This window comes from Lissotriton vulgaris, chromosome 7, assembly GCF_964263255.1.
Source record: "Lissotriton vulgaris chromosome 7, aLisVul1.2, whole genome shotgun sequence".
Lineage (NCBI taxonomy): Eukaryota > Metazoa > Chordata > Amphibia > Caudata > Salamandridae > Lissotriton > Lissotriton vulgaris.
This window is the reverse complement of record NC_141695.1, coordinates 1441383815-1441407927: the sequence shown is the minus strand read 5'-3', so window position 1 is coordinate 1441407927 and position 24113 is coordinate 1441383815. Positions and strand designations below refer to the sequence as shown.

The window sequence follows — 24113 nt, the reverse complement described above, 5'->3', positions numbered from 1 at the left end:
GGAACTTGTGGAGGGGAAGTTCTACATTTAGCCGGATTCTGGAGGTTGTCATGGTCTTCCACCATTGTCCTTTCCGTGACGACCTCGTCCTCTAGGAGCAGACTTTGAATAGCTCCCAGTTTGTTTTTGACCATATTGTTGACGGTATGGCTGTGATGAGGAATAAGAGGGGTATGGATTAGTTACTTACCTGTAATCCTAGTTCTCTAAATGTGTATATATATATATATATATATATATATATATATATATATATATATATATATATATATATACACATAAATACACATATGCATATATATATATATATATATATATATATATATATATATATTACAACAAACATCCCCCTCCAGGAATGCAATGAGTCGCACAAAAACTTGCCTCCATCATTTTAATACGTGCAGAACAACGCAACAAGGCTTCATCACCAACATGGTTCGTTTAGTCTTTAAACTTCGTCAAAGGTGTGCCTGCCCCAAATCAGTAGTCAGTTTACCACAGGTGAGTTCTTAATTTGTTTGTTTTCCAATGGTCCCGCCCATTTTGGAACCTCCTCCTTTGTAGCACAGCATTGTGGGACCTGTGGTTCACCAGCGCCTGATCATTTGCAACCCTCCAGTGGGCGGTGCAAAATTGTCGCGTTGTGGTTGCAAACCCTTTCCACCTGCTAGGTACTATGTGCTGCAAATTTCCTCAATGTCAGTCAACTTTCAGGACTGACTGGGGGCCAGAACCGGAGTCCAGTCTCCGGGAGCACCGCAATTCCCTCAGTCCGTGTGGCGGTTCCAAGAAGTGTGGTTCAATTTGTGGGAATATACATACACATATATATATACATATACATATATACACACACACACGCAACTGCAGCCTTATATACACCAGAGCTGAATAATGCTGTAAGGACTCACCATTATATCATAAAATAAGCATTAGAAACAGGGAAAAAACAGCAAAACATGTTTTGAAACTGTTTTAATGCTTAGCAGTCAGCAGAAAACTCACATAGGACTGGAAGCATATACAGCTCCCAGGCTGCATTGCAAAAACAGTCTAATAAGACTAAAACGCTAACTCATAGCAACAGAGATAAACTGGCACCGTGCCTTTAAGGCAGTCATGACACCCAGCTTTCCATCGTGCCTCAGGAGTGACAGTTAGGTCAGTTGTTCTTTGGGTGACTAAAAATACATGGCACAAAGAGTTGACAATACCTTTAAAATATCAGAATCCTTTGCCCGGGGAGGCAGGAGGGTTGCTTATGACTTTGAGGAGGATACCCCTGGAAGAGAACTAGGATTAAAAGGTAAGTAACTAATCCTTCTCTTCCAGGGGATCCTCAGCAATTGTCATAAGCACTAGCATAGAATAGCGAGCCTCACCTCATCCACCTGTGGGCAAAGGAACATAATGGTAAATTAATCCATCAGCTTACATAACTAAGCCTGGATAGGAACATTTCTATCCGAAAAGATGCCTCAAGGAGGCCTGGCCCATTTGAGTATCAGCCCTGGAATCGGATTCTAGACAGTAATGCCTTGTAAAGGTGTGAACCGATCTCCAGGTTGCAGCCTTGCACATTTCTGACATTGGAACATCATGCAAATTAGCTACTGTGGCCACTTTTCCCCTAGTGGAGTGTGCTTTAGGAGACAACAGCAAGGGTTTATGTGCCAACTGGTAAGCACATTTTATACAGGACACTATCCATCTTGAAATGGATCTTTTAGAGGCTGGGGAGCCTGTTCTCATGGCACCATAATTCAAAAACAATTGGTTCGATTTCCTTATGCCCTTGGTACACTCCAGATAGAATTTAAGCACTCTTTTGAGGTCCAAGGAATGCAGCGACCTCTCCGCAGGAGTGCTGGGTTTTGGAAAAAGGACAGTAGGGAAATGGACTGATTAATGTGAAAATCAGATATAACCTTAGGCAAAAAGGAAGGGTGAGCCCTTAACACTACCCTGTTGTGGTGAAAAACTGTATAAGGCTCTTTTGCACACAGCGCTTGGATTTCGCTTACTCTGCGCGCTGATGTTATCGCTACCAGGAAATCGGCCTTTCACGTCAGGTGCTGTAATGTGGCCTTGTGAATGGGCTCAAAGCACCAGATTCAACTCCCAGGGAGGAGAAAGAGTTCAAACCGGTGGATATACTTTCTTCAACCCCTGTAGGAAATCCTTAACCACCTGCATCTGGAAAAAGGAAGGTTGGCTGGGTGATTTTCTGTACGCCGTAATGGCTGACAAGTGAACCGTTATTGAAGCATATTTTAAACCCGCTTTAACCAGATATAGAAGGTAAGCAAGAATGACATCTTCCTGTCCCTTCGTAGGGTCAAAATGATTTTCAACACAGCATAGGAAGAACCTCTTCCACTTGAAAGCATACAACGCTCTTGTGGAGGGCCTCTTCGCTGCTTTCAGAATATGCATGCAGTCCTGCGGCAGATTTAAGTGTCTGTATTGTAAGACCTCAGGAGCCACGCTGCCAAGTTCAGGGAGGGAAGGCTGGGATGGAGAATCCTCCCGTCCATCTTGGTCAGCAGGTCCGCACTGTACGGTAGCCTCCTGTAGGGGAGTACCGATAGCTGAAGAAGGTCCGGTACCACCACTGACGTGGCCAGTCTGGTGCTATCAGAATCATCTTCATGTTTGATCAATGAGCTTGGACACCACCTTCGGGAGCAGAGGCAGAGGAGGAATGGCGTAGGCAAAGGTCTCTGACTAATCGATCAAAATCACATTCCCCCTTGTCCCTGGACGGTAGAATCTGGATGCGAAGGTGTGGAATTTTTTGCTTTTTGGCATCTGCAAATAAATCTATTGATGGACGACCCCACTGTTGGAAAATATCTGCCACCACCTCGTTGTGCAGCACCCAGTCTGGCTGATCTTCGAAGTGCCGACTGAGTGCGTCTGCCTTGACATTCTGCTCTCCTCGAAGGTGCACTGCCACTATTGAGAGGTTTCGAGCCTGAAGCCAGTGCCAGTTCGCTTGAGCCTCCAGGGAGAGAGGGCGAGAGCGCGTACCGCCCTGTTTAGATAATACATGGTGATCGTGTTGTCTGTTTGGACCAGGATCGAGTTGGACTTGATCGACGGCCCTGCACTTGAAGGCAACCCATCCCTGCAGAGATGCATCAGTTACCAACGATTACTTTGGAACTGGTTGATAGAAAGGGACTTCCACCAACATATTCTGCGGCCAAGTCCACCACTTGGAGGATTTCGCTGCTTGAGCACGATCCGGTCTTCCCAGCGACCCGTTGCTTGGTCCCATTTGTCTTTTAGATCTTGCTGCAACGGTCGCATTCTCAGCCTGGCATTGGGGATGAGAAATATGCAGGAGGCCATTGACCCCAGCAGAGATGCAACTTGCCGGACTGCTGGGCGTTCTGTCTGGAGCAGAACTTTGTACTTCTGCTGCACTGAAGAAAGTCTCTCCCCGAAGAAAACGCTCTTCCTTTGTTTGTATCCACAGTCGATCCCAGATGGTGGATCCTCTGGGTGGGCTGTTCCACGGACTTCTACATGTTGACATGAAGGACAAGATGGTGAAGTTGCTGTAGACAGTCTTGGAAGTCTCTCCTTACCTGCTGAGGAGACAGTCCTTTGAGGAGCCAATCGTCCAAGTAAGGGTAGACGAATAGACCTCTCCTGTGTAGGGCAGTCGCCACCACTGCCATGCACTTGGTAAAGACTTGAGCCTGAAGGGTAAAACTTGGTACTGGTAGTGCCTGTGACCGACCACAAACCGCAGATACTTGCAATGACGTGGAGCAATGGGTATGTGGAAGTTACCATCTTGGAGGTCCACCGAACACATCCAATCTTCTGTTTTTAGATGTGGACATATTTGGTGAAGGGTCAACATACAAAACTTTTCCTTCACAATGACTTTGTTCAGCAGGCGAAGGTCCAAGATAGGCCTGAACTTGAGTCCTGGTCTCTTTTGGGCACAAGAAAGTACCTGGAGTAGACTCCCTTCCCCCGCTGTGCGGAAGGAACCTCTATGGCTTGTTTTCGTAGAAGGGTTGCCACTTCCTGCCGGAGCAACTTTAGTAGGTAAGGACAAGATCTTATTGGAAAAATGTCCTTTGGAAGCACACAGAAACGTAGTGGGTATCCATTGCGCAGTATACGAGCACCCAACGATCTTTTGTGATGCTGCACCACTCTGCCAGCTGATGTGAAGCACTTCCTCCCACTGGAGTGGGCAACGGCACAAAAGGAAGCCACTGTTAATGGCTTTCCCGCCGATCTGGCCGTGGCAGAGGACTATTGCTGGTGACCACCTCTACCTCTGTTTGATTTACAGCGCTGATATTGCGACTTGCCTTGGTTTTTTCCTTGGGACCATTGAGGGGTTTGAACCCTCTGTTGGGATCCCTTGCGCTGGTGGAGTCTAACGCTTTTTGTACTCCTTTTTTCTCCAAACCCACAGCTTTGAGGGTATCTAGTTCCGCCTTCATCCTGCCCATTTCCTCATCTGTATGGGTGCCAAATAGAGATGAGCCGGAAAAGGGGAGATTTAGGATTCTCTGCTGAGCATCAGGCTTGAGTTCAGTCAGCCTCAACCAGGAGGATCTCCTGGCGCAAACCCCATGAACCTAAGAATGCGCCGATAGAGTAGCGCCGTCCGCTGCCATGCTGATCACTTGGTTGGCAACAAGGGAACCCTCAGTGATGATCTCTTCAAAGTTCTTCTGATACTCTTTTGGCAGCTTCTCTTTGAAGCGGTCCAAGGAGTCCCACAAGGCCCTGTCATATCGACCTGATAAGGCTGCCGCACTGGAGACTTTTAGCGATGAAGCCGCCAAACTGCAAACCTTATGTCCTCAAGAGTCCTGGGACCCGCTGTTATCGGCGGGAACCGATGAAGACGCAGCCAGAGTGTGAGTTTTCCGCGCTGCTGCAATGATCACCGAGTCCACAGGCGGATCAGTCTTCAAGAAGACAAGGTCGGAGGAAGCCGGCTTGTATTTCTTCTGGATGCGAGCGGTGCGGCTTTGATCGTAGCTGGCGTCAGGAAAATGTCCATCACTGGTTCCAGAATCCCAGGAACCAAGGGAACGCAATGAACGAGACGCTGCCCTCTGATGCAACGTTTCAAAGATCACCGTTGGCGCCACCTGAGGGGTAGACATTTCAATGTTGAGCTTCTGAGCCCCTCTTCGAAGCACATCATGGTAGGTGTTGATGTCATCTATCGGAGACACCCTCGATACAGGGTTGTCGATAGGGTAGGGGAATAAACCTCTTCGATCTGGTGGAATAGGAAGACCACAACGATGTCCTCCTTCTGAGATGGGAACTATGCCTCTGTTCCCGCGACCTGCCCGTGTGATCCTCCCGGCTGGGAGAACGCGATCTGTCCACGTCCTGCACCAATGTTTGCAGAGGTGACCTATGGATGAGACTGGTATATTCCTGCATCTGCTGTGTCGCCCCAGTATCCTTGTTCCAGTGATGCAGGGGGGAGGATCCATCTCGAAGACAAGTGCACAGCAGAGGAAGCCTCCCTCTCTGTGGTGGAGACTTATGAACAGGTCTGCTGGATTCTGGAGAGGCTGACCTTGTAGAAGGATGTCTGGAGGTATGAGAGGAAGAATGACATGAAGCAGATTCTGTCGCCAGAACCACCAATCACTGAGGTAGGCCTTAACGTCGGGCGTGCGCCTCTCGACGTCGAACTGGACTTTCTCCTAGCAGGCGACGTCTGGACATCCCTTCGTTTCAACGTCGACTCGACTGCAAACACCGCCGTGCAGATCCAGATGAAGGGGCTCTGCTCCTCGACGCTGAACGTCGCATTGACGACGACGGCGGAGGGCTCTTCTTCCTCGACGTCAATCGTCGGCGAGATGGCAGCGGAGGGGTGTCAATCCTTTTGTTTCTCAACGCCGATCGTCGCCGGGTTGGCGATGGCGGAGGATCATGAGTCTTCGACGTCGACGACGTACCTGGATGTCTATGTCTTCTCGACGGCGAGCCTGCCGTCGAAGACCTTTTCTTAGACAAATGACCAACCGGTGGCAGATTTTTCAGCGCCGAGCCTGACGCTGATGTAGAAGGGTGAGGGATCTTGCTTCTTGAAGGAGATCTAGACCTCTTGGAACCCTTCTACACCGGTGGTCTGCCTCTTGAGGATCTTTCTGCCAACCCATACAGATACATTTTTTCTCTGTCCTTTAAAGTCCTTTTGGACAGGGTCTGGCAATGAGGACAGGTTTTAGGGAGAGTCATGGTCTTTAGGCAAGCAAAGGATGCAGACCTCATGTGAGTCTGACCTGGCCTTTTTACCACAAGAAGGGCAGGGGTCAAAAAGGGATGGCATTTTAAGTGGAAAAAAATGCCAAAAAACGGTCAAAAAAAGACAGAACCTTACTTCAGAAGGTGGAAGACGTCGAAGTAAGTTCACATTCATCAAAAAAGTGAAGATTTCTGACTAAAATCAGAAAAAAAGTGGAGCTGTGTAACCAGGATCCTTCCTGAAGGAGCCGGAAAGAACAACTGACCTAACTGTCACCCCCGAGGCATGATGGGAAGCTGGGGGTCATGACTGCCTTAAAAGGCACGGTGCTTAATTATCTCTATGGTGCTATGAGTTAGCTTTTCAGTCTTTTTAGACTGAATTTTTGCAATGCAGCCTGGGAGCTGTATATGTTTTCAGTCCTATGTGAGTTTTCTGCTGACTGCTAAGCATTAAAACAGTTTCAAAACATGTTTTGCTGTTTTTTCCCTGTTTCTAATGCAGGTTTTATGATATAATGGGGAGTCCTTACAGCATTATTCAGCTCTGGTGTATATAAGGCTGCAGTTGCTTATTCTTATAGATATATGTATATATATGTAGATACATATATGTATATATATGTAGATACATATATGTGGGGCACATATGATTGTGTTTCCGGGGTCCCGCGCATGGGCGGGAATATTCTAGTGCTTAGGACTATTGATGAGGATACCCTGGAAGAGAACTTCCCTGTTGGTAACTCCCTATATAGGCTGATTGGCCTCTACCTCAGGCACCTCGAAAGGGTACTTTACGGTACTGTAGTTTACCAAGGGCCTTTGCAGTATCTGTATCTTTGTTGATTCCTTGAAGTGCCTCATCCACTTGTTTCTTAAATAAATCTTTTCCGTCGAATGGGAGATCTAGAATTTTATTTTGGACCTCTGGTCTAAAGGCAGTCGCCCTTAACCATCTTCGACGCCGTAGAACCACCGCACCTCCAAGCGACCGGAAGGCTGTGGTCGCGATATCCATCGAACCGTCAATGACTTCAGCTGAAGCCCTTTCTCCCTCCTGAAGAACCTTTTTCGCCTCCTGCCTATTGTCTTCCTGAATGAGGTTCATGTATGGTGCCATATCGCACAACATCTGTCTGTCGTATCTGCCGAGAATGGCAAGGGCATTCGCTGCTTTAACGAGGAGAGCAGACATGAATGAAAACCTCTTTCCTGCATTGTCTAAACTTCTCCCCTCTCTGTCAGGAGGTGCTGATTTAGGCGCAGAGGGATTCTTATATTTCTGTTGCACCGCTTATGAAATTATGGAATCCAGCTTAGGATGGCCCAGTAAACACGCTGGTGCATCTAAAGGAGCTTTCTATTTCTTTTCTCATCTAGCGAGCACAGGTGTAACGGTCGCCAATGTCATCACTTTTAAACCTTCTTCCCACACATGGCTAACAATTGGGATAGCCCGAACCAACTTGTGGTATGGCTCCTTAAAATCGTATAGGAAGCATTCAGTTTGTGTTGTAGCCATTGGAAGCTGTAACCTCTTCGCAGCTCTTTCCATTAAATTATGGAATCCGATGATGTCCACCAGCGGAGAATCAACAGGTACTGGTGCGGGAGATGCAGAAGACTGAATCAGGTAATCATCCCATTCCTTGTTGGGATCTATTATTTCTCCCTCTTCCTGGTCATCATCGTCCGTGGTGACAGAATCCTGGTGGTGTTCTGTTTGAGGAGTGGGAGGCGTAACTTCTTGTAGTGACTCCCTGCTCCTAACTGAAGTAGTAGGGATGGAACGTGGATGCGAGACGGGGATTTCCTGAGAAGCAGGTGTCGGGTGAAATCTTTTTTTATAGTCTGCCAGCATAAACTGCAGATCCATCATCATGGACGATGGCATGCCAACCATCTCCTCCTGGTACCCTTGGCGATAGTGTTGCGGAGGATACTGGTACTCCCCATATCCCTCCTCATAGTCATCCTGAAATTTCACATGTAGTTCTGAGGGACTACTGGCATATCCAAAGGGTCCGTCGTCCTCTTCCCCTGAATCCTGCTTCTTTAATAGGTGTGATGGCACCAGAGGAGTAATCTTGCTTGGGGAGGTGATCTCTGGTGTAATCCTCCTCTTCCGGACAATTTCCAGATTTTCTGGAATTTCCCTAGTTGACGCAACTGTCGTCGTTGACACCAGGCGTAGAGAACTATCCGTCGTCAACGAAAGTCACAGTCTAGGACGATCCAGTTGTCGACATGGTCGTTGCCAATAACGCTGTTGATGTAACCGGTGAAACCACAGTTGACGATGACATAGTCGACGGACAGGCCACTGTAATAGGCAATGATGGTGTCTTTGATAGGAGCTTTACCTCAATCTTCATTGTCGATGATGGTTTCTTCGTCGACGATGCAGGTTTCTTCGATTTTACCTCAGGAGGCATAGAAGACTGCTTCCTGAAGGGTTCTTTGACCTGGAGGTGATTTTGAGTGCTCAGAACAAGTCTTTTTCGATGGTTTTTCTCCAGAAGAATGTCCTTTACTCTCCTTTTCCACAGATTGAGAACAATTTGAAGGACGGCGCCTAGAAGACCCATGAGTGGTCTTTCTTAGGGCCTTCTCAGGACATTGTCCTGAGGAATGAGTTTGAGGAGATTTTCTTCTCTTTTGAGATCTCCTAGATGTTGAGGAGGAAGCCTCATCACCGTCATTGGAGATAACCTCCTTTCTGGCCTTTAGCTTTTGAAGTCATATCAAAGGGCGCCCTTCACGATCTCTCAGAGTCTTACTTGAGAAAGTGTGACATACCTTACAGTCTTATACCCGGTGATCCGGGTATAGACAATAAATGCAGTCAGTCTGAGGGTCATCAGTATAGAGCCTCTTCTTGGAACAAGTGGCACAGGCTCTAAATAAACCTTTCTTCTCCTTTCCAGACATTCTCTAAAGAATGTATTTGAAAGCAGTCCATAGTACAGAATCCAGTTGCCTTTTTAAAAACAAAGTTCTTCAATAAGGTGCACAACATGCAGTAGAAAATCTGAGGGGCAAAAGGTTCTCTCCGGAGTGTTCTAGAGGGTGAGGAGCTCAGATTGGTTCAGGGAAAAGTTTGGTCTCTTTTACATAACGAAGGTTATGGGCTGCCTAAGTCTCTTTTCAGTTTGCTATCCAACGAAGCATTGCGTTTTTATATACCTGAGACTCCTGTCCCGACGTCTGGTAATAATTCAGGCATTTGAATCTATGAAAGCTCCAATACTGGAGTAAAATTTGCCTCCTATAATTTAAGGGCCACACTAGGTAATAGCATATTATAGGATGTAAAAGTCCTACATGGCAAAAGAGACAATGATTGGAATGCACTCGTATCAATAGTCTACAGTCTGTGCTCAAATACAAAAAGAGAAAGAATTTACTAACTTATATAACATCCCAGGTGCGGTCATGCATTTAATTGATTAAAATGGACTTTAGTTATTACAAGGAATTAAATGTTTTCAAGAGAGCATCTGGTTTTATTATGAAAACTGAAGGAGGTATTTTACACAGTAAAGTCTGGTGTGCAGGTTTTAAGACCACAATACCAAAACCAAAATGTGATACACAGATGCACATTAAATATGAACAGTGATCAGAGGAAATATGGGTTACAGGAAGTAGTGCTTTTAGATGCAGGATGTTATCCATATCGAGCTGGGGGCTGGTTTTGCTACACCTGGTCCACCAGATGACAAAGCCTGATAGATGCAATGAAGGGTTGTGTGTTATGAAGGAAAATTGCACAGCATGTCATGCATAGAGAGTATGCAGTATTGTCTCCATCTACTGCCTGCTATTTTAAGACCTCACAGTTAGAGATTAGAAGCATCTACTGCCTCATGGAAAACGAATTACGTATTTTTTGAAGCCAATCTCAGCAGGGTGACAGTCTATGGATGAATTTGTTCCATATGCATAGAGCACAGTGATATCAAAGAGGTCTTAATGTTCTGTGATACTGTAAAATTGGTGGTATGCTGCAAAACTGCCTGTTAGACCAGACACCCTTGGCGTGGTTTTCCCCCATCTTTTTGCCTCTGCCGTCTGTATTTTTGATGCTGTGCTGGATTTCGTTTTTGCTGGTTTAGATGCTTTGGACACTCTGCCACTGCTGATCAGTGCCAGAGTGTAAGTGCTCCCTATGTAAATTGTCATATTGATTGGGTATACCTGATTGGCATATTTGTATCACCATGAAGACCCTAGTAAAGTGCACTGTGTGTGCCAGGGCTGGTGAGGACAGATGCTGCTAGTGGGCCTGCAGCGCAGATTGCGCCACCCACATAAGAAGCCCTAAAATTGTGTCTCTAGCCTGCCAGCGCAGTGCCTGTGTGCAGTCAGTGGACTGCCATGTCCGCCTAGCCAGTGTCCCCACTGGCTGGGCCTAACCCTTCCCTGTCTGTGCACATCAGTCACCCCAAGGCTCAAGGTACCCCCCCTGGGCAGGGTGCAGTGCATGGGTAAGGTAGAGCATGTACTAGTGCAGGTAACATGCTCTGGTAGTGAGCAGCAGCCATTTTGTGTGCTCACTGCTGCAAGGTTATCTTGCTCCATAGATTAACATGGGGGAGGCTGGTCCCAATGGATACCAGCCTATCTTCCCATAGGAACAAGATGGGACATAAGTGATTGATATCCCTGAACTCAGAATTTAATAACACATCTTTTAGGAAAGGTTGTTTTTAAATTCTGTGTTTGAGAATAGTACTTTTAGAAAGTGGCTGTTCTCTTGTCTAACCTTTCTGTGTGCCTGGGACTGTTTGTGGATTGACTGTCTGGTTTGAGGGTGACAGGGGCTGCAGAGCCCCCAGGAGGTTGTCTGAGTCAGCCCGTGGATGAAAGGCTGCATCTGCTGCCAAGGAAGTGGGAGGAGATAACACCTGGGAGTGACCAGGGATGTGCCTGCCTGACCACAATGCTGGCTCCACCTCCCGCTGGGCGACTGTCACCTCTGTTCCTGATACTGAAAGAAAGAAGGAAGCCAGGAAAACCCCAGTGCCCCAGCAACACCCAGAACTGGTTTAGACCGGGCTCAGGGCCCACTTGCACAAAGACTTCAAAGAACTTCAAAGACTTTTTGGGGTATAAGAGAAGGACCCCTGACAACAGAAAATGAGATTCTACAATCAAGAGGAACCTCTGCTGGAAGAAGGACTGCTGAAGAACTGAAGGAAGATTGCCTTGCTGTGTGCTCTAAGGGCTGACCTGTTCTGCTGTCTAACTGAAGCTGAGAAGAAGAAAGGGACTCTGCTGTGTGCTGTGACCCTGCCTGCTTGACCTACAAAGACTTTGCTGTGTGCTGTGTCTCTGAATCTCCAAGGGCCTGAGAAGAGCTGGCCTCCTGTTTTGCAACCCAGGGACATAAAGGTTGCCCAAGTACTACAAAACTCTGTTGTGTCCCCTGAAGCTGCTGTGGGCTGAAGAGATCGTGAGTACTGCTGTTTGCCCCGTGCATCGTGCTGGCTGCTCTCTAACCCGAGTGAGAGTGCCGCGCTGACCACGCCTGCCGTGTTGCAAAGATCAACGTGTTCATCGACACGTAGGTTGTGGAGACCGAAGGGTTGTGGGCCCTCCCAGTGCAGGGCACATTGAATCAACCTGTGCGCAGCTTCACCACCGCGGCCCGGGGTCAGGAAACGACCTGCGAAGTGCCCCGTACCTTGCCGGTACCGACGCCGTGAAGATAGAGCCCGCTGCTCTCCGATTGGAAGAAGAGCCGAGCCCCCTCACCAACGCCACGACGGGATAGGCCCGTGCGCTGTAGCGTCATAGCCGAGGCCGTGCTGTGGTTGGTTGCCGGCTCAGCGTCATCAGGGGCTGGTCCCGGGAGCCGCACTGCCATGGGCTGACTCCCGGGTGCATACGGAGGCTCGTCGAAAGTGCCGCGACATCATTGGCTGGTCTGGGGAAGCCTGTGGAGGATCGACGGAGCCGCACCCGAAGCGAGGAGGAGACCCGTCCTCGCCGCGGGATCAACGAGAGTGCTGACTGCTCCTGGCCTGTGTCCCGAAGAGCTGTGCTAGCTCCCCGCCGCTCCCTGGAAGTGCTGAGAGCGGGCGGAGAGCAGAAGGGACCGGCCGGGGCTGGGAGCAAGTCTGTTCTGATTGGCACGGTGCGCCCGCAGCCACTGGTGAGGCGCGCTCGCATTGTTTGGGCACAGTAGAGTGAAGGGCTGATTTTGGAAATAAATTACACGATGGTATTACCTTGACAGCCATTTAAAGAGACACTTTGGACATAAGTCTGTATTATTATTGTTAATACAGATTTAAGAGACTTGGGACTGATTTTTCTATTAGAACATCCTGGATACCAGTGCAACCATTAAGATTAAGTGCAACATTTTCCTAAAGAAGTAATTATCGTGTACTGTTGATTTTTACTGCTGCAACTAGATAGTTATATTTTTTATATATACTTACCTGTGTGGTCTCAGTTTATTGGGGATTATTGTTGTGTTAAGTGCATTTATTACACACATTGCCTTGGGGATAAGCCTGCCTGCTCGCGCCAAGCTACCTAGAGTGGGAGCTGGGGTTATCTACTGTGTGTACTCCTTCACCCTGACTAGAAGCAAGGGTCCCTACTAGGTCTAAGGTACTTACCTCTGCCAATTAGAGACCCCCAGATCTAACACTGCTGAATTATACTTTGATACTCTATTGAAAATGAACTGAATATGGAATACCGCAGATACACAGGGAGAGAAAAACAAGCATTGGCATAGCCAACAGGTTTCTCCTTTGGGACCTTATAAGTATTTAGTCATGCAGCGCACTACCCTGGGTGCTATAACATCTACTGCTAGTTCGTGTGCCACTGGTGAGCGGCCACACACACCCAAGGATGAGCTTCTGTGTTATTTAATGAAAATATAACAGTCAATTCAAAATTTAAAAAAGTGTATTTCTTTAACAAAGAAGCTTTGACAATAAGAGGCACATTATAGCACTGCATTACGAAGTACTTATTTATTTATTTTTTTTACCACTGGTAGTCTGAACTTCTAGATCTGCAAGTGCTTTTATATGCGATAATGAAGAAGAAGAGTTTCAGTGAAATAAGATACAGAGGCACGTTAAACCATGACATATTAAATACCCAAACCCCTAAAGCGTCAAAAACTAAATCCCATTGCTTAAGCTCGTTAACAATAAAAAACAATCAGTCTTCCTCAAGAACTATACAAGACATCCAACCTAAACCCTTCACAAAAGAACCCAATGACCCACCTAGCCCCCAATAAAAGAAACGGTTGACCTTCAGGAAACAACTCAAGGCACACCCATACCGCTTGCTTCAACACTCCACTTGGTTAGTCTTGAGAAACAGCCTTTTATACATTGGAATTTCCACAAACACTCCAAAAACCCCAACCTACCAGCCATCCAACACTCTCATGAGTCCCGCCAACATTTAACAGACTCAGCTAGCGACTGATGCGGTCTGCCAAAATTCTATTGAAGAAAGTTACTAGTGGTGTGGTGCTCCCTAAATGGATTCTCAAAGACATCACTGTGGATTACCTTGAGACAGACCAAACAAACAGAAATTAGAGATGAATTCATGTAACATGAAGACTTGCAGCAGGCACAGCCACAAGGTCAAGGGAGAAAAGCTCAGACTTAAAAAAATATACGAAGAGACAGAAATGCCCTCGACTCATATCGTTACATAGAAGGTACTCTAATAGCAGGTTCAGCAATGAGTTCTGCAGTAGGATAAACTAAATAGTAGCACGTTTCCTCCTCAGCAACCATTTATACAACACCAAAAAGGGGTTCTACACCAAAAACAGAACCACATAAAATATCTTCACCGTACCCCTAATGAATGGCGTAAATAAACTTTTTGCCCACATTTCTTTCCTCAATCTAGGACCATCGACTGAACATAGCGGGCAGATTCACAAATTCAAAAAGTAATTCCCCTAGGATTATTCTTCAGCTTGGATCAAATTCCGTTCTGTAATGGGATACATAGAAGATCAAGTGTGCTCAACGCATCGTAACATTTTTTGATCTTGAGTACTTCAGTGAACGGAAGTATGCATGTAAATTAGCTGTAAATGCTATGCCAATAAACAATACATGAGTTTGAAGGTATACATCACATTTTACAGGTAGACCCATTGATAATGACCAAACACACATTCATGACCCCACGCGTGCAACTGTTGCAGTTTTCCCATACTCCCAAATTGTCCACATTCAATAGAAATTCCGATTATGTTAATCAGGCATTGAGGATTTACCTTTGAACATGGCTTTTGTTTGCACACCTGGTTTGCAAAAAAAGTTAGCTAATCACCTCTAAATTACGAGAGGCTGCAATTGGGGTAAAGCATATGGTTATACAAAATCACTATATGCTTCAATTAGAAGCAGGGTTAAGTTCAACAGCATGAAAACAGGAGCCCAACATCTAACACTGATGCAGTCTAAGTGGACAGCAGTGGGTTACAGATTTGGGGCGAGGATGGAGTTTCACAGGTGGGAAGGAGGGAAGCATTCTGCTAGCCACTGAGATGGATAGTCGCTGGAGGGGTCAGTCTCCACAAAAGGAAGCGTTTCTTTTTTTGGGAGGTCACTGCAACATCCAGGGAGGAGCGCTGAGAAAAAAAGAATATAGGACAAAAGAAATCTTAGATCGGGATTCCTCATGCAGAGGAAAATTCTAAAACTGTCTAAGTGGGTATCCGCTGTTTTAATTATGGATCCCACTTGGCAGGATTAAAAAAAGGCTCAAATTAGGGGTATATGGGAAGGTAACAACCCCATTACCGTATCTGCCATATAAGATTTCTTTGTTTTCTATATTGTTTTTTTTGTCGGCGCTCCTCTCTGGATGTTGGCTGCACCAGGGAGTTGCAGCAGCCCTAGGATGAAGCATGCCACTCATTGAGAGGGTGAGGGCAGTATTTACACCCCTATGGGACTATGAAATTGGGTTATGATTTTTTCATGCCTCTTTCACAAGTTTAGGGGCATTTGGTTTTTCCTCCTTTTTAAAGGTAAAGAATTTCTTTTATGAACTAGGATGAACTGGCTGGCCAACGCCCTGGAGGGTAATACGTATAAGCAAACATTTCTTGAGTTTTTATCCCTATTTACAAGTCCTTCTCATGTAGAGAGTAGCATAGTTGGTGGGAGAACGGGCTCAATCTCTTTCTTTCGTTTTTTTATGGATCTAGGATATGGTGATATGCTGCATGATTCCAAGGCGACTGAAGCTCACTCTTAGTTGCATACAGTGTGGAGTTAGTCACGTATTTGTGTATCTTGTACGTCATTATTGTTTTTGAGCTAAGCCCAGCTTCTGTAGAAACAAAAGTGCGTAGCTGACACAGACCTGTCAACTAAATAAACATGGAACCCACCAATAGTCGCCCTACTCAGTCCAGCTGTCACTTCCTAAAGCAGAGGTCCCCGGAAGAGGGCAGGCCACAGGATTTAGCAACGCAAGGAGACTAAGGCAGAGGGAAAATGCGGACGCTGCAACATTCAACAAAAATGCTGCTTCATGGCAACACATGGGAAGGACGAATGTAGCTTTAAAATGCAAGCAGCTACAGGCGGTGAAGCTTAACACAGGCAAACAGTAACACGAGCAGAAAGCAATTAATAAAATAGTCCCCTAAATGAATAGATAAACAACCAAAGCGTAAAGATACAGTACATGGTCCCTGCCCCGTAGTAGGAAACAAAAGACAATGAGGAATGACAACAAGGAAGGACTCACCACTCGCAAGCAAGAATTTTTAAAGAACACTGAAACAAATGAAAAGCAGAGGGCAAGCTATAAGCCCACAAAGTATATACAACAGGTCTTGAAGCTAGACCTAAAAAGTGGGTGCCTGAGGATACTCATAAAAATGTTTGATATAGGTTGGGGGACCATGTGGGACACAGACTGGCGGGTGCTGTCCTAATCGTTTTTGCCAGAGACATTGATGTGGACTATACTGTTATCCTATTCTACTATGCTATCATATTGTACCCAATACTGTATCTATTGTCCCTGCCCCTACCCCTGTCTCTGTAAAGCGCTCTGATATCTGCAAAGATCTTGTTCGCGCTATATAAAACTTTGAATAAATAAATACGCTGCTAAGACTTTCCATGATGAGTAGAGGATTGGGGCTCGGGGTTTGGGTCTTTGGGGAGAGATTGACATGCCTGTTTTGATGTTTGGTACTGAAAATGCTAATAAAAATATTTCTCCCCCAAAAAAACAAAAACAAAAAAAATGTTTGACGTAGAAGCCTGGGAGAATTCAGGAGGATGAGATGACAATTTGCGGTGACCCCATTAAACTCAACTGATCTCTTGGGATCTTTACGCAGGTTATGCTGCGATATTAATGCCAATTACACTGTGCTATATCAATGAACAATGTTTTTGGGTATGGATTTGGAGTGATACCAATGATTTTCCAGTGGTGACTGCTATACAAACTAGTGTTTTGATTGTTCCTGCTAAAATATCATAAAACAGGAAATAAATGTAAACTAGATACAGTTAATATTTGTGTTTGCCACAGCACAATGCGGTCTTCTTTGATTACTATGTAATCAAAGTAGTTAATAAAACTGTATTTAAAAACATCAACATAAATGGTAGCGCTATTCAAAATCTCCTATTTTGAACAAAAGTTTGGAGTAAATCTACGAAATGTGATTTGTCACCATCTCGATTGAACACTGCATGTGAGGAAGTCACAAAGTTAACAAATTGGACACTGGTTTGAGTTAAACGTCTCAAAAGAGTGAGACATTTGCCACTTGTACCAGTATCCAACAGATAGAATATTACACAACATTATGTAATGCAAAAATCCATGTAATTTGCCAATCAGGTATTGCTCATCACAATGAAAAGGCACTGGCTCATCCAAGTGTGTCACTTAAACTTACCTGTGCATTTTGGGAGATGTTGGACATCTGTGTGGTCAGCACCACTGGCTTAATTTCCTTATCTATGACATCCAGAGCTAGAGACTTCCTCACCTTCTTGACAGGGCTCCGATGGAGCTGTTATGTAGGCAGAAACAAAAGTAGAGAAGAAAAATAAACAGCTGAAAAATATTGTTGATAAACAGATACATGACAAACGTAAAGCCCTTTACAAATCAAGCATTATTAGACTGTAAAACAGCAAGTTATTTTAATCAGGGTTTCTATTTACAAAAGTAGGGTAGACATTTCAGGTAAAAATGAACTTCAACTACGAACATAAATTGGTAGATAAACACAAAGATGCCTAAGATTGATATAGTAAACACTCAATGCCTCAATTGTAATTGACGATAGCTAACCAATAATAGAATTGCAACCCTTATATACATTCTTTTATTACAGTTCTACCACCCAGTGCTATTTGTCCACTTAACCTAGTCTACTAAACTCTCAAACTGAACATATAAATTACGTGTCCCTAAGTTCTAACTAATTCCCGGTAAATTAGCATAAGAGCAGAACATGAGCAGCTGCTGTTACCGGTGCTCTTATTTACAAGAATCCTCGCGCCAAAATTTGACGAGACCACATTTCAAGTGATTTTACTTTATTACCACAAAAGCAAATCATACGAATTTTGCACACACCCAATGTTAACCTGCATGGATCACAAACCTAAAGATCCTTACTGAAAAGTAGTGTCTCGTTCCAGACAGCATGTATAAAATTCAGGATTTTGCTGACTACATCCAATTTCACAGCATAGACATGCTGTAAAAATTCCCTCTTGGAGATTTACGTAGGCTGTTATTCCGGAGTCCTCATCTTTACTCCTCTGGTAAAATGCAAATCTAACCTTTATGCAAATATTAAAAATGAAGAAACATTTAACAATGCTTTCTCTCTGGGGAGCGGCGATCTTAGTCTTACAATAGCATAGCACTTTCAAGAATCCGGTTTCCACATAATTTTACCTGCTATTCCCTTTCATCTAGAAATGTATTCATTTGTGGCATTGCAACTTCTTTTCTGAAGAAAGGTTTTTTTCTCTCTGGAGTGTGGCTTTTTTCATTTCACTGTTGAGATATACGTCTGTATGAATGTAGTACAAACCTACCTCGAAAGCAGCAGTGCACTGTACATGGCCAAGACAAGCATAAAGTCAACGAGCACTAGGAGAGGTAGTTGAGCTGTGGACTGTTATTGCATTGTTATGCTGTGTTCTTTAAAGAGGGGTGTCTTTAACATTTTCCTTCACTGGAGACGCCTTGAGGCATGCCTGATGGATACAGCAATGTTGTTCCAAAAGCAGAGTGGTTAGATATAAAAGGTCTGCTGTCTTGTTTTCTTTTTTCTTTACATTGTTTAGTCTTCAGTTTGATGGCATCATGTCTCTGGTGAGTCAAAAACCACCAGTTCTACAATGAAAATTAGTGTAATACTACCAATGCCCACTATATCAGTTGTCTACTGTGTAACCACTCTGTCAAATGGTGCAGAGCCTGACTGGAGAAGACCACATCCCTTCGGGTCTTCCTGAGTTTGTCCTATACCAAAACAATCTAAATCCCACCACGAAGTCCAAGATGTAGATTTATTTTCTTTAAATTACCCCTCTAACGTTGTCACTGCACGATCAGGATAACGGTGAATATCTAAGACACCAATGAGCACTGACTTCCTACTAAAGATACCTTTAAAGTTGATATCTCTAGCTCCAGAAACACTTTGCTTTGTCTAACAGAGTATAAAGACTGTTAGCTTATAACAGGTCATACAATTTCTATATCAGTTTCTCTTCAAGACACCCAAATCACTCTATAGACACAAGAGATCTCTCAGTGGTAGAAACTTTCTTGGACAGTACTTTTGAATGTAGATGGATAAAAGGTACGTGGACAATAAAAGCCCATGCCGTACACACCCTTTCCATATTTAAAGTACATTTGTTTTTTGTTCAAGCACACATACTAGTAGGTTTCCATTTTGCAATGCTGAAAGCATGCTCCATTGTGGCCTGTGCACAGCTAACTAGCTACAAGAGGCTTGCAAAGATTATTTATTAAAACATGAAACTTTAGAATCCTAAACGGGAGATGGATCTAAACTGTGGAAACCCACTGAAAATGGTCCATATGAATTGAATTTTCAGGCTAAGCAGGTGTATTTTGAGAAGCTCATCATACCCAGAAGAATAGATCAGTGCAGCAAGTTCAGTACTGTGGTAGCTACTTCCCATGCAGCAGCTCTTGACAGATATTCATCAAGACAAATTCAAATACAGGCTTTGTGGCAGTGAATAAAAGCGGTCCTAGACATCAATAATTGGAAGAGGCTTAAGGGAAATGTTTTACCTTTATGAAGGGAAAGCATGCTCTATCGGCATCCTGTAGATCGTACATACCTGGATACTAGATTACTCTCTAAGCCCCAGCCCCCTCCAACACTGAGTAGGTTGATAATTACAAGGACCTGACATCCACACAAGTTCTGGGAGGAGAGCAAAACCTTTTACTCATGAAGCATGGAGTCAAGATTCTAAATACCACAGCAATTTTACTGCTTGCGTAGCGGATACCGTATAAGCAAACCACTGCAAGAACTAAAGCTCATCCCCACCTCTCAGGCAGAGCAACCCTACAGGAATAACAGACAACTAACACAGGAGCTAGAGCGGAAGGTCACAGGACACATCCCTTCCCTCCTCAATGCTACTGTAACAGTAACCCTCAGCACTTCATCTACATCGGTCAAGGCAGACCATTTGACACCCACAATGGGAGGCTCAATTGGATAAAGGCACACTCACAAAACACATTCTGCCAAAACCCAAAGCATCAAAGAATCTATTGGCTTTGAATTATGCTTTAAGCAGTGCCCGATTAGAGGAAGTGAAATGATCAATAAGTGCCTCAGAATCAATCATATTAGAGATCTACTTGAGAAGAGGAACTGGAGTGGGCTACATTTTTTGTTTAAGGTACGCCAAAGCAAATCATGAAGCGTATCATGAAGTTGTCAGATCATAGATTGGTGAATTTACAATTAGTGAGTCCACAAACTAACAATAAATCTAGATCATGGCATGCTAGCTCAGCATGACTGAAGCCTTCAAAGTTAATTAGCAGCCCGATGGTTGATGTATTTTTGGGGGCAATTTACCCACACATGGATGTCCATAAGGACCACCTGATGAGTTACTGGTAAAAGGGCTGCCAACTGCACCTCACAAGATATCTGTTACAGATCAGCTTTCGGTTCTGTTCAGAGAAGCAAAATGTCGACTAACATTACAAAGGGAAAGTAGCATTGAATGAATATGATTTTACAAATCTCCATAAAAACAGTTTATAATGATGTATAACATTCTTTACAATGAGGTGCAGGGAAAGAATGTGTGATGCACAGTTGCTACCAAAAAAACACTAAGTAAATTGGTTAAAAGCTGTGTAGGATGTGCTGTTGAGTGTACAATTTGGACATTTGGCCCTTCATGAAGCTGAATAGGTCAGATTTCCAGTCAAATTGTTTCAAACGTCATCTAGTAGTTGGCAAACTGAATAACTTCAGGGTATTAACAAAAAGATACAACAAAATATAAATCAATTGTATAAATGCACTATTCTTGAATGTGTACAAAATACTCACTGCTTGTTTCCGTTTATGATTTCCCATCTTCGCTTCATCAACAATGACCAGCTCTATGCCAGCCTCACTCCGTAACACCTCCTTCAGGTCCTCCTCTAAGTGGGGAGTTGGAGGCTGAGAAAAGGATGAGAAAACTGGACATTTAGGAAAGGTCTACACAACACCCAGCTAATTCTGAAGACAAAACAGCATGTCATTCTGACTTCTTACAATTACTCCATTACCAAACTAAGATGAACGAACCATAAATCAGTCCAAGCACCATATTCCCAGCTAGTGGTGTGTGCCATGGTTGAAATTGTAAAGGAGAATTACAATGGACAAGGATGGGCACATGAAAAACTCTGGAATATAGAAAAAGGCAAAAAAAAAAAAAAAGAGGGCCAGGTCAATGCATAAATTAAAATGTATTAAGAACTGTTGATTAATAAATGTAGAAGGAGATGCCTTTGGTATAGGTAAGATTAAATGTGCTTTGCCCAACAATTATACTTGGAGAGTGAAGAAGTGATGCATGCGGAAGTTTCTTAAATCCACGCATTTTCAGGCTACATCCAATCTTTCCTTGCATCATTTTTTTCCAAGACGGTATGAAAAAGAAATGATAGCAACAGATAGGAATGGTTTAATGGGTGTTTCTTCCTAGTGAGTAAAAGTTGAAATTTTGATCGATGCTTATTGGTTCCTTCCAAGATATAATTAAGTGAGAAAGTCAAATAAGAGAATAAAGTGGAATGTGTTACTTCTGCCTACACCTCCTCAAGCACCTTGTCCAACTACGCTGCATTACAACTGGCAGATCAGGAGTGCAAAGTCCTACATAGTATCCAAAATGCACAAGTTACTGAGAACTAATTAGCACAAATATGTTTAAACCGACTGCATGACAACTTAACAGCATTGTAAAGAAGAGCTGCTGCTCTCCAATGTCTCAAAATTCAAAAAGAGCCACACCAATAGCTAAGTGAATTGGTTACAGACAAAATTATGTACAACACTGAATTGCCACTTAAGACCCCTTGCAACCTCACAGTTGGCCTCAAGTAAATCAAAAACGGGCTACCAACAATGTAATGGTTTGGTAGGAGAGAGGAATACCCCCACCTAGGGCCAGAAAGTCTAACATAAGCATCCACTCCACTTCCTAACCTACCACACTCCGTCCCCTTTAGGACAGATCACTACTCCTGGGAAACTGGCAAGAACACCTACAGTGAAGTTTTGATTAGGTATGTGCACCTTTTTACTTTCAAACTACGTGCTACCGTCCAGAATATAAACCAAAATCAAAGATTAGGGAGTAAAGAGGTAGTACTCTTAGAATACTGTGGTGGATACATCCTCCCAAAGAAATTTAATGAAACAAGAGGAACCACCTCGATGAGGATTATTGTATGTCTAGAAATGTAAGGCATACCCAATGTTTGTTAAAATACCCCTCACACACCAAAAGGGCCCTTTGTGTCATGCTTCATCATCGGGGTCTTCCCGCCCTGCTGCGGGACGGGGCGTGCTGCGACTGTTGACTACGCAGGAGCACTACTATTTGTAAGTGCTATGTGAGGTGTATTTGATGCGAGTGAAAAAAGGGTCAGGGGTGGATGAGAAAGTGATGCTAAAAAATACCTGGCCTTATGGGTTCAAAAAAACTTTATTTGGTCATAGGCTGGTATTGTTAAAAAAAGTGTGGTCGGAGAGGTCACGCTCGTAATGTGTGTATTCTCCTTTAGGTGTCAACATGTTTCGAAGCTTGGGATGACATACAATAATCCTCTTCGAGGTGGTTCCTACCGTCCAGAATATGTAAGATCCATAGAACTGGCATCGGCAGCAAGTCAAGTCAAGTCAAGTCATAACATTTATATAGCGCACTACATACCCAGAGGGTTTCAAGGCGCTTAGGGAGGGGAGGAGGATTATTTGTCAAATATCCACGTTTTAAGCTGCTTTCTGAACGCTAGGTGATTCTGGGTGAGGCGAAGGTAAGCAGGGAGTGAGTTCCATGTTTTGGCAGCCAGGTATGAGAAGGATCTGCCTCCCATGGTGGTCTTGTTGATGCGAGGTACAGTGGCGTAGGCTTGGCTGGAAGAGCGAAGTTGGCGGGAGGGGGTGTAGAAGGACAGTCGAGAGTTGAGGCAATCTGGTCCGATGTCGTAGAGTGATGTGTGTGCGTGGGTAAGCAGTCGGAAAGTGATTCTCTTATTGACGGGTAGCCAGTGGAGGTCTTTAAGGTGACCAGAGATGTGTTCGTTGCGTGGGATGTCTAGTATGAGCCTGGCTGAGGCGTTTTGGATTCGTTGTAGTTTCTTCTGGAGTTTAGCGGTGGTACCTGCGTAGAGGGTGTTTCCGTAGTCCAGTCGGCTCGTGACTAGAGCGTGGGTGACTGTTTTCCTTGTTTCGGAGGGGATCCAGCGAAATGTTTTTCTGAGCATGCGAAGAATGTTAAAGCAGGAGGAGGATACGGCGCTGACTTGTCTGTTCATTGAGAGTGAAGAGTCCAGGATGACGCCAAGGTTCCGTGCGTGGTCTGTCGGGGTGGGTGCATTTCCGAGGGCTTCCGGCCACCAGGAGTCGTCCCATGCAGAGGGGGATTTACCTAAGATGAGGACTTCTGTTTTGTCTGAATTCAGTTTCAGACGGCTTTGTTTCATCCATTCGGCGACTTCTTTCATTCCTTCGTGTAGGTTAGTTTTTGCGGTGCTGGGGTCCTTGGTGAGAGATAGGATCAGTTGAGTGTCATCCGCGTAAGAGATGATGTTGAGGTTGTGTTGGCGGGCGATGGCCGCGAGGGGGCTCATGTATACGTTGAAGAGGGTGGGACTGAGTGAGGATCCTTGTGGTACGCCGCAGATGATTTCAGAGGCCTCGGACTTGAATGGTGGGAGGCGGACTCTCTGGGTTCTTCCGGTGAGGAACGAGGTGATCCATTCCAGTGCCTTTTCTTGGATTCCGATGTTTCTGAGGCGTTGTAAAAGGGTGTTGTGGCAGACTGTGTCGAAGGCTTTAGGTCCTAAGATGACTAGATCAACAAAGCAAGTCAGTTATGGACACTTGCATGTGGAAAAGGATATGTAAAGGGGTGCAAAAGTAAGGGGAAAATTTATCCACACTGTTCACACTGGATGATTAGTTGTCAAGGCAGATCGCACATGGAAACAACTTACACCTGGACAAAACGTTGGACTTCCGTATGGAACTAAAACTTGGCACAATCATA

At 44.7% G+C, this 24113-nt stretch overlaps 1 protein-coding gene across 2 annotated transcripts in view; it reads right to left on the bottom strand.

The window, feature by feature from the left end:
• The window catches only part of MYBL2 (MYB proto-oncogene like 2), a 244799-nt gene that overhangs the window by 37186 nt on the left and 183500 nt on the right, over positions 1-24113 (bottom strand). For both annotated transcript variants that reach the window (XM_086932256.1, XM_086932255.1), the window contains 2 exons: positions 20897-21010; positions 17207-17323 (listed from right to left, as the gene is read on the bottom strand). In XM_086932256.1, the coding sequence (XP_086788382.1) occupies positions 17207-17323; positions 20897-21010 (231 nt within the window). The remainder of the gene's footprint in view (positions 1-17206; positions 17324-20896; positions 21011-24113) is intronic.